This window comes from Chamaea fasciata, unplaced genomic scaffold, assembly GCF_029207755.1.
Source record: "Chamaea fasciata isolate MVZ Bird 193981 ecotype frontalis unplaced genomic scaffold, bChaFas1.0.hap1 SCAF_4, whole genome shotgun sequence".
In the NCBI taxonomy this organism is placed as follows: Eukaryota; Metazoa; Chordata; class Aves; order Passeriformes; family Sylviidae; genus Chamaea; species Chamaea fasciata.
The window spans coordinates 75,984,454-76,002,136 of NW_027094089.1; the positions used below are offsets into that span (position 1 = coordinate 75,984,454).

Here is a 17,683-nt window from a genome sequence, read left to right on the forward strand (position 1 = left end):
GTGGTGTATCCAGGTTTTGCAGTTGCTCTTGTAGCAGCTTATTTTTTACTGGAAGATGAGATGCAGTGTTTGTCACGGGTGTTGGGAAGAGGGAATTCCCTAATGCAGTTTAGAGTAGTAAGAAGGAATTGAGCAGTGAAACATTTTTGCATTTCTTTTCTGCCCAAAGGACCAGATTTTGTTGGGGTTTTTTTTTTTTTTTTTTTGGTTTTTTTTTGGTTTTTTTTGTTTTTTTACTCTCACCGTGAAATTATTTTCTAAGAAAAGATGATACAAAAAGGTGCTGTATGAGTAACTGCCACAGTAATTGTGGTTGGTAGGGATTTGGCATAAAAGTAATGGCAGAAAGGAGTTTCCAGGGTGCCACTAACACTTCAGTTGCTGGTGCTGTAAGGCTTTTTTGTTCTAGTTTTTGTGGGTGTGTTTAGTGATACAGAAGAGCAGTGACCAAGAGAATTGAGTCTTACTGTCTTATACAGGATTTTTCTATTCATTTCTAGGAAAAAAAGATCAAAACACAATTCAGTAATGCTTTTTCATAATCCTGGTCATAACCAAAAAAGAAGAAACTTGTGCTTGCTGATAATGTGTCTTTTATAGTTATCTCTGTAGCCTGATAATTGTCCTGAAGTGTGCAAGGAGGAAGAGAGTTTTGGTGACTTTGTGGCTCCTGAAATGTTGCAGCAGCTCTACTAGCTGAAAAGCTATCACTGATCCTAAATTAACTTCCCTGTTAATTTTGATGTTGACATTTACAGTTCTGTTGTGTCTTCCCTGGCAGCTCTTGTCTTCCCCCTGCCTTTTTTTTTTTTACAGGGGTGTAAAGCTCTTCCTTCTCTTTGAGGAAAGGCACTTTTCAGTGTGTGCAGGGCTATTCTGCAGTTTACTCACCTGGTAATCCATTTCTTATATTTCTGAAGGATCTTCAAAGGACAGTGCAGACCTTCCACATTGCCTGAGTTGTAAAGCGGATGTTTTCTTGAGGTCATGAATCCCATGCGTTCCATATTGTTCATGCGAACACACACAGTGTTACCTTCAGATCTCCTTCCAGGACTTTGTTTATCCTTGGTTACTAAGGCATGGTAGAATTAAGTTCTGTGCAATATACCTTCAACATAAAAGTAGATCTGGGCCTTTTTCTGTTCAGCAGTATAGAAAATGAGTGAGATGATATGCAGCATTCCTGGTAAATTATTTGTAGATGCTTTTAGCAATACTGACTCTGTATTTGGCTTGGTAGGTAGGTAGGAACACTCCCCCTGTGTCTCCCTTCATACACACTAGTGGATACTGATGGTTCAGCAGAGGACTGATTTGAGTGTGTAAAGCCAATTTTTCATTACTCTCACCCAGATTTAAAAGGATGTGAACACTCCCAAGACCAGGAGAAGTCTGCTCCATTCAGCTGCTACCTCCCATATTGGTACATCAGTGTGGTTCTAGTGGCTCCTGCCCTACTCGTAGAATATTGTGTTGGGGGTCTGGTTGGGACAGTACTGTGGATAATCTGCCTCTGTTCCTTCTGGTGACTCCTTCAAAGACAAAACCACTTTACAAACAGATAGTAAGATACTTAAGGATTTTTTTTTTACTTCCATTTTTTGTTTTCCTTCTGCTCTCCTGAGCAGGCGAAGTTTTAATTCTCTTTTTGAAAAATAGTGTAAGACAGCCCTAAAAACAGGTAACATAGGTAGGCGGGTGATACTCAAGCAAACTGAAACAAATCGTAGTGGTCCATGGCTGAGGGAGGTAAATTGTACCATATTCTATAACTTTCATGATTTTATGTCTTGGTTTTTGCAAGAGATTTGGGAGTGGATTTAGAAATGCTGTAGTTTCTCCTGGCTTTTAACTTTCAGAGCCTGCATTCGGAAGCTCTGTAAGGGAAAGGAGCCAATTAATAGGACTTGATAAAACAGTGGAGCCGCACAGTCTGTGTGTTAATGGACTCATGCACTGCATTTGGTTGTCTTACAAAAATGGTCTCTGGTCCATTTCCAGTGGTGTTGGATAATGTGGGACAAGCAGCTCCAGTTTGCGTTCAGAAAGCTACAGAGAAGTCCTGACTAACTTGGTGGTGGTTTGCTCTCAGAACTGAGGAGGTGGGGTGCAGTTCTTACTGTTCAATGGGAGGCTGCTAAAGGCAGAGCTTTTCACAGGCAGACGCTGACGTGTTTCAGTGCTAAATGCTTGGCCCACAGATGATAGAAATTTCCTCTTGAAGGATTGTTGCAAAGCTGTTGTACTTCAGGTGCTGTTCTGTTTAAAAACATTTGTACGGCCAAGTTCATGAAGCAGAAGTTGAAGGAGGGGTTTTACGGAGAGCTAGGTAAAGATGACGTATCCTTCTAAAAGCTTCTGCCTTGCCTAGGATGTTTCCTTGGCTCCTTTTATCTGCATGGGTGGGAGGGCAAGCACTTCTGGGCAGTAGGAGTGGCTGTTCATTGGCAGTGTCAGCAGAAGCAGCAGTGAAACAACCATGCAAGAAATGCCTTGAGAAGGTGGTTAAATACCCTTTTTCTGTAGGTCTAAACATGCAACAGGATGAGCCTTTAGGAAATGTCTGCCTGTGAAGGACTGCCGCATGGACAGCTTCCTTTGATGCTTTTGCAGGCTGTGTGAGAGAACCTGCAAGTAATGATTTTACGTTTTGGAAACTAAGGGCTACGTTCTGTGTGAGCACAGCATGCTGTGGCTGTGGGAGGTACAACCAAATACATTTTGATACATTTTGTATCAAGGGGGAAACAGTGACACATTACCTCTCTTAGGTAATGATGGATGCTGTTTTCCATTGCAGTACCTTATTTTTGGCTGTATGGTTTGCAGGGAAGGATACTGTTTTCTGTGAATGTAGAATCATGAATCTACTACCTAGATTAAAGGAGTGTCTCTATTAGTGCATAATTAGGGGAATTACTGGAGTCAACAGGGAATGGTGGTGTACTTGCTCAGGTGGACTTGAATGTGAGTGATGATTTTAAAAAGAGTTTTAAGTTTTACTTTGGGTTACGTGGTGAGTGAACTTGTAGTTTAGGCTCCAGCTGAACTACTTAAATCACCTGCTGACTCTCCTTTCTCTCATGCTCTCTTTTTTTTAACTGTTCACTGATCTTAAAAGGTACATCCCAGCCCCCTTCTAGTACTGAATGTTAAAAGTGTGTGTTGTTGTCCTGTTTGTCTGAATTTGGTTGTTTTGTACATTAATCTGAAGTGGATAAAGACTTTGCAATACAGATTTTGGTTAACTGATCTGTGTGGTTTTACCTGATGGCTTGAGTTGTTGCAGCTTGCAGCCTTGTTCCTAATGGGTTTTAGTTCCATGTTCCAAATTATGCAATGCTTTTAACTCCAAATTCAGAAGTAAAAAGAATTCTGCATTAAGTGGACTATACAGAAATGAGTATCTGAAAATAATTAGGTAGAAGTAAAACTAAATTATGTAAGGATTATTTTCAATACTTTTTGATTTTTATCTGCAAAAGTTGGGGGCTTAATCTGTGAAAGATATAGTTAACTGGATTACTGGTTAGTTTGCTTGTTTGTATAAATCATCATGTGCAGCCCAGGCCACAGGGGAGAAAGTGCCTTTCAAATGCCTATGTTGCAATCTGCTGGACAGTGTGTGTCTCAAACTCTCGAGGTAGAGGCAGGTAAGGTGCTGATGGTGAAGATCTCTTTGAAACTTGTGGCTCTGTTTACCACCCTTTTGAGAGGGTGTCAGTTCTTGCAATGAGTTTGTGCTGTGGGGATTTTAAAAAGCTGAAGCCCTCCATAGGTTTGAGAATTTTTTTTCTAGGATAGCAGAGTTCAGGGAGGTGCTTTTGCATTTGATGTGTGGGAGTAGAACTGTCCTGTGGGTTGGGACCCCAGCTGGCTGAGCTGAGGAGTGGCTGTGCTGTGTCACAGTGCCGTGCTCTTACTGGTACAACCTCACAGTGCAGCAAGTGGGACACTAATCAAGTGCTGATAAGGGGTTTAAGGTTCCAGCTGTACTCAACCAGCTCACAGACTGTAAGATGTTAGGACATACTATAATACTGAACGTCTTGCTTTTTTAAGTTTTTTTGTTGTGTTGGATTTTTTTTTTTTGATGTTGATTTTTGAGAGGGGTGTAGTTTAACTTGAATTTTGCTGCAAAAAGGTAATAGATCTATGAGATAAGAATGGATGTTATTTTATATTTGTCGTATGTCATGATATCATCCCAGGTTCTTTTGGATAATAGTACTAAAACTGAAGTATACTCAGATTTTAAATGGAATTTTGATTTGTCCTCTCCAACTCCAACTGACTTTCTCCAGGCCAGGGAAGAGAAGAAGTAGCATCTGTAGTATGGTTTTTATATGTAATCCAGAATTCATTAGATTGGAAAATACCTGTATTTGAGTGTGGTTTGTCTGTGAGAATTTGGGAAATAATATCACAACATCTGTTCAATTTGTGCAGAGTACTATGCAAGTCAAATTTTCTTCTCCAAATATATCTTCCTGAAAACTGAATATGGAGAAAACAATTTCTTTGCTGCATCTGTCTTTTGCACACCATCTTCTGTGCATCTCTCTCTCCTGCAGCTCTCCCCAGCTAATTTTTGGACATCCCTTTCTCCAGACCTGCATATCCTTCCATTAGCCTCACTTTGCCAGCATGTTACAATCCTACTAAGAAGAACCTTTATTTCAGTGGGTAATTTATAACTGGAATGGTAAATTGCAGGATGCTGTGTTTGGTGTAGAGATCACAGTCACAGTTCACAGTGTGCACAGCTAATAGGCTCATGCTTCATCTCAGCCATTCCTAAATGGCCAGGTGCACACCTGGAGTGAGCAAAGTGCTTCTAAAACAGTACCCAAAGGAGAGAAATGTCTGGTTGCCCCTCTCTTAAAGGACAGTAGTTGATTTCAGTCTCTTGTCTATACCTGTGGGAGACTTCGATGCCCTGGCATGAGGCAGGTGTTGTGGCTGGAGGTAACCCCTTGTCTGCTGGGTGCAGCTGCTGCTGTTGGCAGCAAGTCCAGCAAAGCTGGCCAGAAGGATTCCCTAATTGGACTTTTTTTATTCTTTCCTTTTGATGCCAAAGATTATTTTTACTGGAGACCAGAATTCATCATACAGGTTGAACAGAAGAAAGATGGTTTGAAAATGGAAATTGAACCAAATTAATGTTGTTTGATTCAATCAGATAAGGGACTCCCTGATGTACAAGAGAGAGGCAAGGGAGGTGAAACCTAACAGGTGGATCTCTTGCACCTTCCATTTAAAGGTTGTTGGTAGTTGTGTGCAGTGTTTTACATCTGGTGTACCTTGTAAGTCTGCTTGTAATGGGAACTTGCTCTGGATTGCCTACTGCAGCTAGGACTGGGGATTCCCAATCCTTCACACCTCAGGTTAAGAGCAGTTTTTGGGGGGAAGCCCCACTGGGGGATGGGTGGGGGGAGAAAACGGGGGGAAAGCTGGCATGTATGATTTTGGACAAACTAAAGGTCTGGTACTGTATAAATGACACCTGCTTTTGTTGTTTTCCTTGTTGCAGATGACTTGTTTAAGGTTCACAAACTTAAGCCAAATCTGAAGTGGCGACAGGCTTTTGACAACTACTTAAAAACAATGCCTCCTTACTACTTACTGGTATGTTCCTCTTCTCTTCTCATCCTCTGGGGTATAATGGCTGGTGTGACCAGATTCCTTTGCATCATACCTCTTCCTAGTAATTTGTTTTTACATAATTATGATGGCATTTTAAGTAGTTAGCATTCTGCCTTTCAGAGGTATGTAGATTAGAGCAAATGTTTTTAAGAATTAAAAAATTTTGTAGAAATACTGAGTAGTAGTAACTATGCTAAGATGTAAGTGTTTAATAAAAGTGTTTTCTGATCATGAAATATTAAATTAATTTTGATCAAACGTACTTCAGAACATTCAGAGAAGCCAAATTTGGCATTATTTTTGTAACTGGATAAAGAAAATGCAGATAAGGTTATTTGTTAATGTGGGTGAAGTGCTAGGACTTGGGAAGGTGATATTGACTGGGCCAAATAAAGGGTGGAGGGAGGCACTGTGTCACCTTTTACGTGTAGCTTGGACAATGCACCTCAATATGGACTTGCATCATCCCGGCTATTCTGGACCTGAGCCTTTGAGTGGAAATTGCCAGTGGCACTACACTGTGTGGTGTCTTGGTGATGTGGCATTATGTCCATTGTGAGCTAGTTAGACACCAAACTCATGTCACATGTTATCTGAATAGACTTGAATTTTAGTGGCCAAAAGTGGAAAAGCTAGAGCACTAATCTATGTGCCTTAGCTTCCTATGATTGAGCTTATAAATTTCTTTTTTAAATACTTATTCTCTTACTCTTGTGTATTTTGTTTTCCTTATAGCCATTAAAGAAAGCCCTAAGGATGATGGGAGCTCCAAATCTGATATCAGATAATTTAGATTGTGGACTTAGTTACAGTGTTATCTCTTACCTTAAAAAACTCAGCCAACAGGTAGTATTGATGAAACCTTTGCAATTAGAAGTGCGTTGATTATTTAGTTTGTGGTAATCTCATTATAAAGCAGTTAATCCCTGTGGGAGTTCATATGGGTGTGCAGCATATATTATAATTGAAGATTGGTGAGCATTTCCACTGCAAATATGGAAGCATCCAGTATGGTTCTGTAGCCAGTGATTGTGCCTTCTGTAAGTAGTGGAGAGGCATGCAAATGAAATGTCTTCAGCTATACTTTAAATATCTGCTAGACTTTAAACTCCAAAGATAATCAGTAATTGGATTTATGGCTGCTCTTGCTATTGTTCTTCACAGCTGAAGTCAGAGGCTTGCTTTTAATCTCATGTTTATTTCCTTGTGTCCTTGGCAATGTGTATTTTCCCCAAAAAAAAAAAAAGTGTGTTCTTATCCGTGGGGAGTAAAATCACAGTTCAAGCTTTATATCTGAGCTTCCTGTTTCCTTCAGGTCAAAGTCTTTCTATGTGTTAAGTGTGACCTGGTGAAAAATAGTCCTATGTATCTTTTTCTCCTTGCCAAGACTGCCATTCCAGGTGTAAGGGCCTGGAAGTTCTTCCTCCTTAGCATGAAGGATTCTTACAACAGCTCTTCAATATCTAGAAGGCAGTGGGGTAGCAGTGCAGCCTTTAAAATTACAAAGAAAAAATCCTCCACCTTAAAGAATGCACAAAATTTGTCCCAGAGCCTCTGAATGACTGAGCATCTACTAGACATAAAACTTCTTGTGGTATTTTGGTTATCTAATGATACGCAAATTCATATGATTTTTCTACACTGTGGAGTTGGAATGACTCAAGATGGCTGCTGTGGCTCTCAGAGACGTTCTCAGCACATGGGACAGTTTGAATGTATGGAATGCATTATAAGCTCCTGCATAGGCACAGGCAATTCCAGAATTCTGCTGTGTTCCTGCTGTCCTTAAATTTGGTTTCCCACAGATAATGAAGCAAACTCTGCAGAGGAGGAGATGTGGGGGAAGTGGCTTGCAATCAGAGTGGGTTTTGGGATTTTGGTTGGTCGGGTGTTTTTTTTTTTCCTTTTTGGAGATATTGCTAGTGGATTAAAAAAAAGTAACTGGATACAGTTAGAGCTTAATACAGTAAAATTCTCTGTAGCTGTAAGAAGAAATCTGGACTAATTGGAGAAGTGATACGTTTTTAGAAATGTACTCCTAAACCAGATTTCTTTTGCAGCTTTCCTCCCTTACATTGTTACAAACATACAGGGCAAACCTTAGTTCATAGGTTGTTTCAAAATTAAACTGAAATTATATTATTTTATCTGAATAATACTGTTGTTTGAGATGCGACTTTATTGTAACCCAAGGCATCCTACCTTCCATTTTGTTTTTTCTTTCCCTTTAAAGATGGTTCTTCAGGGACACAAGAGAGTCACAGACTTGCAGCAAAATCAGGGATATTCACAGACCTCCTACTGGCATATAAATTTAGATACACTGGCTAAATATTTTTCCATATGCTAGCACATTAGGATTTCTTTATGCTTGAGATCTAATCTATGTAATCCAATATATCCCTGGGTAGGTAGTAGGGAAATAAATTTGTAGTTTTATTCTGCTAATGTACTGTGTGTTTTGTACTGAGAATGTTCAATGCCTGCTGATTCTTTAACTCACGGTGTGATTCCATTTTAGACAAAAATAGAATCGGAACGGATAATAGGTTCAGTGGGTAAGAAAGTTCCACAAGAAATTGGAATAAAAGTGAAAAATCACTCCAGTGGCCTCTCCTTGGTACACAGTAGGGATTTTAAACAACTGCTGCAAGGGATCACTGGGGAATCTCCTCTGAGACTGTCAGAAATGAATGTTAAAGAATTTGCTGGATTCCACATAGGACTTTTAAACAAGGTAAACAGCACTGTGATCTTGCATGACTAAGCAGTTAATCTCATCTGTTTTAAATGGGTAACTTTTATGGACTTAGCATAGAAGAAAGTACCTTCGCCGAACTGGCATGAGTGCAGCATAGACATAAGGAGTGAGAAGAATAAATGCAATTTTTTGCACTCGATTTTGGGACACTGTTTGAAAACCCCATCGTAGTAAATGGAAATTACTGTGTTTTAAATGTCAATCTCTGCAAAAGACAGCTATTGTTGTTCATCCATGAATTAATGTGCTTACTCTTAATGGAGCTGGAAGCACTAATGCTGAATAAGCTTGTGTTGAAAAGACAGCCACTGAGCTGCTTGTGAGCAGTTATGAAGCTCTAAAGTTACTTAAAAATATTTTTTAAAAGTTAATGGTATTACAGTTCATAGTGGAATTTCTCCATGTATGAGAACTGATGGATTAACTGAAAGTAACTTATTTTGTTACAAAACTAGGATTTGAAGCCCCAGGCATTCAGAAATGCATATGATATTCCTCGTCGCAGTCTTCTAGACCAGCTAACTAGAATGAGAACCAATCTTCTGAAAACACACAGGCTTATCTTGGGGCAGGATGAAGGTAAGGAGTCACAGTTCTTCAACAATAGTTTGAATAAAGCTATTTTTGTTGTTTCCTTAAGGTAGTGGTTTTTGTCTCTGGTGTGGGAGCAGAAGGGGCTGTTGCATCTCTTGCTGTCCCAGACAATGTTCTCTGAAGGGGAAGGAAGGAAATATTTGCCTTCTGTCATGGAAGATGTCAAGCTTGCTTTGAAATTTAGAATAAGTTTCACGGGAGAGCTTTCACATTCACCAGGGTTCAGTAGATGTGTTTTAAAGTAATAGGGGCTTAAAGTGGACAGAACCTCCCTTTGTTTTTTGTGAGGTGCTGGTTGTCTAAAGATGCAGTTGGCGGCACAGAAATTAAACTTTCTTATTTTTTTATTCTTCTGCCAATTAAGCTCAGCTCTTGCCAGTCTTATTTCCACAACTGGAGTCTTCAGCTCATCCTCTGTAGTCAAAAGAAATAATCAGTTCTAGTTCTTTTATGCTAACACTTGAAATTGAGGTGTGAAGTTTGTACTGCCTTAATTTTAAGACTAAATGAAAATATCTTTTCTGTTGCAGATTGCCTTCATAGTGTTCCTGTTGCTCAGATGGGAAATTACCAGGAATATCTGAAAATGATGCCTTCACCTCTTCGGGAAATTGACCCAGATCAACCAAAAAGACTCCACACATTTGGCAATCCATTTAAACAGGACAAGAAGGTAGGAGGGGCCTTGCTACCTGCTGTGCCTTTATATTTAACGCAACTTGAAATGATTTGTGGGTCGAATTTCTGCCCCACAAATAAATTATATTGCTAACCTGTGCAGCCTGTGGAAAGGAGGGATATCCCCCATGTGGTCCGGGAGGAATGTGTATGGAATTGTGCTGGTTTGCAGAGTGGCACTGGACTCTCTGGTTACCTTGGGTATCCCTCTCTTCTCAGAGCTGTCAAGTGTTCTAAAAGCCACTTGAGTCTGAACACAGAGGGACTTGACTCATCAGTGGATCAGTGAAACAGTTGCTGTTTTGTACTGGTACTTAAATTATTGCTTCCTTTTCAGGGTATGATGATAGATGAAGCCGATGAGTTTGTGGCTGGGCCCCAGAACAAGATCAAGCGTCCCGGGGAGCCCAACACGCCGGCATCGCTCAAGAGGCGGCGCAGCATGTCCCCCCTGCTGCGGCGGCCGCAGTCACCGCCAGTCGTCACCAACCACGTGGGTGGCAAGGGGCCACCCGCTGCTCCTGGCTCCCCCTCCTACCTATGCCTCAAGGGTGTCCCAGCAAATAAAGGTATACTGAGCTCTGGTACAACAGCTCCGGCTGGTGAGGAGGGTCTGGGGAGGAAGGGAGAAGGTTCTGCCAGCACGTCTGTGCTTCGCTGTTATGTAGGAGTGGGTTTCTTTTGTTGCCCTAGATAAACAGGCCTCTGCTACAGCTGATGAAATCTGAAATTTAAAAAAAAAAACCTGTTTAGAGATACTTTCTATCTCACATCAGCGTTTAGTTTTTCTTTGTGTGTTCTGTGGCGAAGAAGGAAAGTTAAAATACGGTTGTTTTGTTTCCCACAGATAGGAATTTTCATACCCACCTATATATTCATATACCACCCTCCCTAGCAAGTGGAGTCGGAAGAAAGCTCCATTAGCTAGGTTTGGGGAGGAGAAGGAAGACGTAAATTTTCTTAGGAGTCATGACATTGCACTAGGAGTACAGAACATGGTATTCAGACCTCACAGGTAGTGATAGGACACTTCAGACTTCACAATAATGATAAGTGATGTAACAGTTCGAAAGGGGGAGTATTTAACATCCACAGTTGAATAAAAGTATTGGAGTGTTGTCCAGCTCTTTCAGATTGCTACACAGCACTTCAGACAAAAAGGATACAGAACTACACTTCTATTTGGTTCTTTTGATGCTGCACTTACCCACCGGTGGATACGTATTTTTCACTTGTAGATATCAGTAACAGTGTTGTCCAAGATGGCAACGGAGAGAAGAAAGCAGAAAATTGCCAGTCAATGGAGAAGCAAATTGATGGCTTACCTGTGGAGATGGCTCCTGTGGTTCCAACTGCTGTGGGAGAGGATGAGATGTTACCCAACGACTTAGACTCTTTACCTGTTGAATTCAATTGTTTAAGTGAAGATGGGTTGGATCATAAGCCTGGTGCCAATGCTCTTGTTCGAGGGCCTCTGAATTACAGTGTGAGTGGGGATGACCAAAAGCGGGCCACGGAGTCTACTTCTGAATCTGTGCCAAATTCCTTTAAAATAACACCTACCATGTTGGAGGGAAACAATGCTGACATCAAAATTAAAGTGATGAAAGAGGTTCGCAAGCCTGGAAGAAGTAAGTAATTTGGATTTCTTTATTTTAGTAGTGTATGTTATATGTGGTGTGAGAGAGAGAAATTCTCCTGGAAGGAAGGAGCTGTTTTCAGTATACACACAACTTTTTGAGCGATTTCTGGTTGCTCATAAATGATCAATGGAGGGGCAAAAAAGGAGCAAATGCTGGGCTGGTAAGTTGAAGTTTAGACTTGTGCTTGGGAGATTGAGTGCCAAGTCACCCTGTTTGCTCTTGAAGACAGGTTAACTGGTGTAAGAGGTGCCCTGTGAAAGCAGCGCCTTTCAGAGTTTTGGTTTTGTTGCCAGTGATCTAATGAGACTGAATGCTCTGCCTTAGGCTGCACTGCTCCTATGTACACAAAGTGTACTTGTTGCTCTGTGTCCATCAAAGCTCCCTTTGCAGGGCAAAGGCAAACTCTGTAAGGGTCCATCTTGGAATATGCTTGAAAGGGAGTAGTAACAGTTTCTAGCAGAGTGATTTTTTTAAAAAACATTTTGTAAGAGTAACTAGTGATGAAACACGAAGAGTTGCAGACTTGTATTGTTACAATTCAGGGCAGCTCATGTAAGGACACATAGAACTCTGATTTTATCAGAGTGGGGGGTGGGGCATTAGAGCAAAGTTTTTTGAAAGACAGATTCTTTTTATACAGTGTTTCAGTACAATGAATAGGATTGCTCCTTTAGAGCAACACCTTCTTGTAAAGATCTTTATCAGTAAACAAGTTAGAAAAACACCAGGTGTCAGGAGGAGGCTACCTACAGGGATTGTTTTTGAGTTCCTCCTCATGATTTCCCAAGCTGGAATAAGAATGTTAGGTGCCCAGCTTTCTCACAAGCTTCAAGCTATTGACTGGAGCCTAAAATAATCTATTTTCTGACCACTGTTACTTCCCACAGACTTGTAAGAATTGAAGACTAAAAGTCAGGTTCTGCAAAGTGAGCTCATCCAGTTTTATTCCAAATTCATGCCTAATAAATGGTGATGTAGAGTAAAACAGTGTGTTCGGTGTGAGTCACCTGTCTTGCTGCAGAATTCAAGCAGTCATCAAAGAAAGAAGCAAAATTGTAGTGGCTTGAATATGTACATCTCTTCAGAGGTCTGACCATTTATGCTTCCTCTGCCTACTGCATCACTCAGAGCAGACTCTTGGTCACAGCACCAAAAATTTATTAATTCTGGGGTCAGTTATGGGAAGTAGTCAAGCAATGCTGGTTTTGAATTTGTTTCCAATTTAATATGTCCAGTTTATTCTTTTGCAGTGGACATATTTACCTTGTACCAATGGGATAGTCATGTTGTGCTCACACAAAGGATTGATAATTTGTCTTTCTAGAGATCTAATGGCAACTTCTGCTTTCAGAAACGATGGCACCAGGCCAGATGAGGGTTTGGTGGCCCTGTGCCTGTTAACGGATCATGGAAATGGGAGACCCAGCCTGCGTTTTCTGAGGATAAATGTTCCTAGCTGCTGCTCTTTAAAGAGAACCTTAATCTTTGGTGCCACATTTGAATTCCCAGATCATCAGTATTACTTTAAATTATTCTGTCACCTGTGTTCTGCTCTTGAAGCTAATGCAGGTGTTTTTCTTGCCTTATGTGTTTTATTATACAGGGATACATGAAACTGGGCTTTGCTTTCCTCATTTGGCTCTGGAGCTTTTCAGAAATTTCATCTGCAACGTTCATTTTTAATACATGGTTGAATTTTTATCTCTTTTTTAGATTATGAAAAAATATTTTCTCTTCTTGAGGAGGTGCAAGGACCTATGGAAATTCAGAAGTATTTCATTGAATTTGCTATCAAGGAAGCAGCAAGGTTTGTATAGATAGTAATGACTCGGAGTCATAAATTAAATATTACTAGATCATGGTAGAAATAATAGACTTTATCAGTGCTAGTACTTCGATTTTTTGTTTTGACATATTTAATTTATAATGCTTTTAGTGGTCAAGCTACTGTTACATTTTTATGTAGTAAATGGTCCTTATTTAAAGTTTAAATGTGAAGTGGAATGATAACAGGTTGTTATTGAGGACCAACTCAAAATATGAGTGGGTTGAGGAGGGGCAGATGTGTTAAATTAAATTAAATTTTCTAACCATTCTAATGCCAGAAATAAAGAAAGCTCTTCCCTACTGGAAACAGAGCCTCTGGTAATACAGTTTGTCATGGCTGAATATTCCTGAGTTATTCAAGTGTATTTTTGGAAGGTGAAATTTATATTGCTCTCCCTCTCTTCTGTAGGTTTAAAAAACGGGTCTTAATACAACACTTAGAGACAATACTAGAGGAACTAGATTTCACCAGCCCACCCAACAGAGTTAATCATGTCAGCAGTAGATAATAATGTACCGGCCAGACGAATGCGGACCAGGAATGAGTTTGCTGTGCCACAGAAGAGTGGAAGAGGATGTAGCTGCTGCCCTCACCATCTCGGCAGTCAAGTGATTTTACTGTCACAGTCTGAGAAGAAGCAGTGGAGCTTTAACTTTAAGAGCCTGATTCAGTAGAAGCTGGGCTATAACCTTAAGGATTTGCTATGAAAGGTGTGGCTTTTTCCTGTGGAGGGTGCTCTTTGCTCAACAGGCGGAAGAAAATAACCATTGCTGCCCCTCCTGCAGGTGATGAGAATTTACTCATTTGAACGCTGTCATTAGACATTTACGTGCTATAGGCAGCAGGTTGCACTAAAATGGGGCACTGTCAAATGCACACACTGTCTGCATCGTGGAGAGAGCCCGTGCGTTCCCAAAAAAACCCTCCCAGAAACACCTGCACTGGTAAAATTGCATGTTGCCACCACAGAGACAAGGGTCTTGTTCCCGAGAACTGCTAGCCATGCCTTTAAACTTGAGATTCAGTGTAGATTGAGAGTAAAGAAACTGCTATTGTGTTAATAAAAGCTAAAGACAGCCCTGTGACTGTTACCACCTGATGGTCACTAAACAATCTACCTCAGACTCTCTTCTGTTTTGTCTGCAGACATTATGAAAGTGCACCTGAGGCTTCCCAGGTCCCCGACTTCAGTTCTCTTTCATCCTGTGAGGAGGACGGAGATTCTTCAGGTGGCCTTGGCACACGCTGTGCTTTGGAAGCACTAAAAGGAAACGCTTTTAAAAACATGTATTTTAATGTTCATACAAAAGAGATTATTTTGAACAGTATTGTTACCAGATCACTAATTTGATATTTTAACTGTATAAATTTTTTGGAACATATGTATATATAAAATAAACCATTTTATTAATTTTTAAGAAGTGCTAATCTGAGGAGTCTGTAGCGGGCAGCACTGAGTTCATCCAGTTGTCTGTTACCAGCAGACTGAGGATATTTTTGTAAAACCAGCTGAACCTGGTCTTTCACATCCTCAAACACAGCTTGTGGTGTTAGCTGCAGATATATTTGTACCCTGGAGCACTTGCCCAGGTGTCACTCAGCTTGGCCTCCGGGGTGCACATTTTTACTCAGTTTTGAAGGCTGTAAGTTCCAGTTTACTAAACCCTTGGTTACCTGAGCTGGTATCCTCTTCTCTGTTTGTCTTAACTATTTTGTCCAAAGACAATTCCATATATGACAGAACATACAAAGAAGACTGAAGCCACCTGCGTGTATTTTTTTTTTTTCCTCTAAAGCAGTACCAATAATGTGCCAGTGTTAAGTGGCTTCTGGGATGAGTGTGTGTTTTCAGTTGTTCGCTCATAACCTCCTCTGATCCTCTAACAGCTTTCTTTAAAAGACAGGTTAAAGTTGTGCTCGTGCTTGCTGACTTGTGCTTTTGGCCTTGTATGGGAAATATCCCAGGAATTCCAGTGAACTGGCCAGGCAGGGAAGCAGATTCTCTGATGGGCCTGTACTTCTCTGTTCCTGCTGGTATTTTTAGTACAAACCAGCCTGTGAGACATCTTTTCCATCTGCTCTGAAGCAGTGGCCTTGGTTTCTTTGGAAGATGCAGTTTGATCATTGGAATGACACCAGTGAAATCCAAGAAGGAAATGAAATTCAAGAAGGAAATGAAATACAACAACAGCAAATCTCTGTCATGGTGTATATGAATGAAGTGACATAGGGGAAGCCATTGCTATAAATGTTCCCTGATTCTTAGAAGTCACTTTTATTCATCTGTGCAGATGAATAAAATGGAATATTTTTTTAAAAAAACCCCACAAGTACCTTGAAATGATACAAAGGGGGATTTACTCCTTCACCTTTCACATGGCAGCTGTTTGTCACTGTGATGGACCTCCCATGCCAAATGTTGGACTCTTATAAGGGATTTTATTTACAGAGGGTGAGATATACTGTGCATACCTTGTAAAATGGCCTGGTTAAATGCATCAGGTTGCATGTAATGTGCTATTCTTGAAATAGTAGATGGTAAGAGGAGTCAGCTTTCTTCCATATAGTTAATGGCTGTTTAATTTTCATCACTGATTCCAGAGACGCTTGATCATTGTGTGTCTGAGCAGGGGCCATATTTCTGGCTAGTGACCTTGTTAGTGTGTTAATCTGCTCTCTGGCGGGATGCAGTTGGCTTCCAAATCAGCTGCAGGGAGTTAGTAACTTATATTCACTCATTTGGAATCTTGCACCTCAGAAGCTACAAAGTATTCAAGTGCAAGCAGTGAGAATTTTCCCTTACCTCACCGTTATTTTGTCTGAAAAGACTGAATTTGGGTTAGAGTATTAGAGCAGCAGAAACCATACAGCGAACTGGACATGAGTCTTCAGAAGAAGGAAGGAAGATGTCCTCAGGGGTTGTGTCAGTGCAGAGATGAAGAAACAGAAGCAACACCAGTTGATGAAGACCACACACAGCCCTGAATTCCACATGGAAACAGCTCATTTAGGAAGCAGAAAATGCTCCACAACTGCCTTAAGAAGATTCTTAGTGGAGAAAGTTCCTTGTGTTCCAGACCCCAGTGCTGGATGTGGGTGGGACATGCCTTGTACAAGCATAGTCCCCAAGGTGTGCTGGCACTTCAGATACAGCCAGGAGGGCCACACTGGTGTCAGGCCTTGCCTTTCCTGGTAGAGACCATGGCCCAGCAGCAAGAGCTGTGTCACCACGGTTGTGACCTGTGTGACGGGTGAGCTTCTCCTAGCAGGAGTGTCCCTCAGCAAGGGCTCAGGAGAGAGGATGGGTCCACTGATGCATCCGGGAAGTCATTTGTGCTTTGCACAAACAGTTTTGAGCCTTTGTTTATTGAAGGTTGAAATTGTGTGGCACAGTTGAATGTTGGGAGGTAGGGAAGAAATACCGCTCTGTGTTTCCTGCAAGGAGAAACACTGATTAACAATCTGAGTTAACAAATTTAGCACTTGCCTTCCTTGGGTGGAAGGGTTGTGAGGTGCTTTGGAGTCTGGATACCTGTGTGAGTTCTGCTGCATCTGTTTTCTGACCCTCTCTTAATCAAGCCTCAGTTAGACCTCCTCATGTTACCTTTATTTTTTCCCTTGTAGACAGAGTTTTTCCTCCTAAGCCATGCAGCTCCCAGGCTGGTCACTAGTGGCAGCTGTTTGTTGGATGCTGCTGGTCCCTGTTTGGCAGTGCAGTGCATTTATTGTGGGCACATGTATCCTTGCCCAGGTTTAACCAGTATCAGAGAGTGATTGTCATCTTCTAAAATAGCAGATGCAGAGGCTGTTACTGTGCTGTGCTTGACTGTGTTGTGGTCAAGCAATTGTATGTCTCCCTTTGTAGGAAACCGAAAAACCACCCCAAACTTACTTTTTGTTTTTGGTTTTTTTTTTTCATCTGGTAGTTTTGTCCTGGTTCTTCATGTGCACTGCCTGGCTGAAATGGCAGCAGCATAGGCTTGTTGAGTTTGATTTCTTTTAGTCCGTTCTTAGTATCTACTAAGAAACTCCTGAAGGAAAAATGCAAGAAATGCATTACCTAACAGAAAGAAACAGTTAAAAAAACCTGTAAAGCTTAATTACAGTGTTTCATACCAGCAACATGGCAACATCACACCTTTAGTGCATGGACTTGAGAATGCTTGTCTTGAGGATGTGCAACCTAGTTAAGCAGAAAACAAGGCCAAAGACACTTCAGATCTGGCAGACAGGAGGTTTGGCAGAGATGTGAAGGAAGGATGTTTGTCACTGAAGTTAAAAGGAGCTTCTGCTTGCAGGTCGGCAAAAACAAGTTGAAGTCTATCCTAAGTGGATAAGGAAGAATCTGGAGAAGACGAATGTCTTGGGATTTAGCAAAAATCTTCTAGTCTTCAGGAATTGAAGCTGTATTCTAAGTCTGAATCTTGAGATCACTTCAAGGAGGATGGACTAAACAAAAAATGTTGAATTTTGCTGAAGTTATCCATTCAGTTGAGCTGCAACCTGGCTTCTTGTTTCTGCACTGGAAGA

At 40.9% G+C, this 17,683-nt stretch overlaps 1 protein-coding gene across 9 annotated transcripts in view; it reads left to right on the top strand.

The window, feature by feature from the left end:
• LOC136288654 (integrator complex subunit 6-like) overlaps positions 1–14,574 on the top strand; it is a 40,265-nt gene extending 25,691 nt beyond the window's left edge. For 3 of the 9 annotated variants that reach the window (XM_066182084.1, XM_066182087.1, XM_066182086.1), the window contains 9 exons: positions 5,537–5,631; positions 6,385–6,495; positions 8,171–8,386; positions 8,866–8,989; positions 9,535–9,677; positions 10,020–10,251; positions 10,921–11,313; positions 13,039–13,132; positions 13,562–14,574. In XM_066182084.1, the coding sequence (XP_066038181.1) occupies positions 5,537–5,631; positions 6,385–6,495; positions 8,171–8,386; positions 8,866–8,989; positions 9,535–9,677; positions 10,020–10,251; positions 10,921–11,313; positions 13,039–13,132; positions 13,562–13,661 (1,508 nt within the window). In that variant the 3' untranslated portion in view covers positions 13,662–14,574. Of the gene's footprint in view, positions 1–5,536; positions 5,632–6,384; positions 6,496–8,170; positions 8,387–8,865; positions 8,990–9,534; positions 9,678–10,019; positions 10,252–10,920; positions 11,314–13,038; positions 13,133–13,561 lie in introns of those variants that run through there. The other 6 variants (XM_066182089.1, XM_066182090.1, XR_010720547.1 and 3 more) reach the window with 5 other exon arrangements.
• The last annotated feature ends 3,109 nt before the right edge of the window (positions 14,575–17,683 follow it).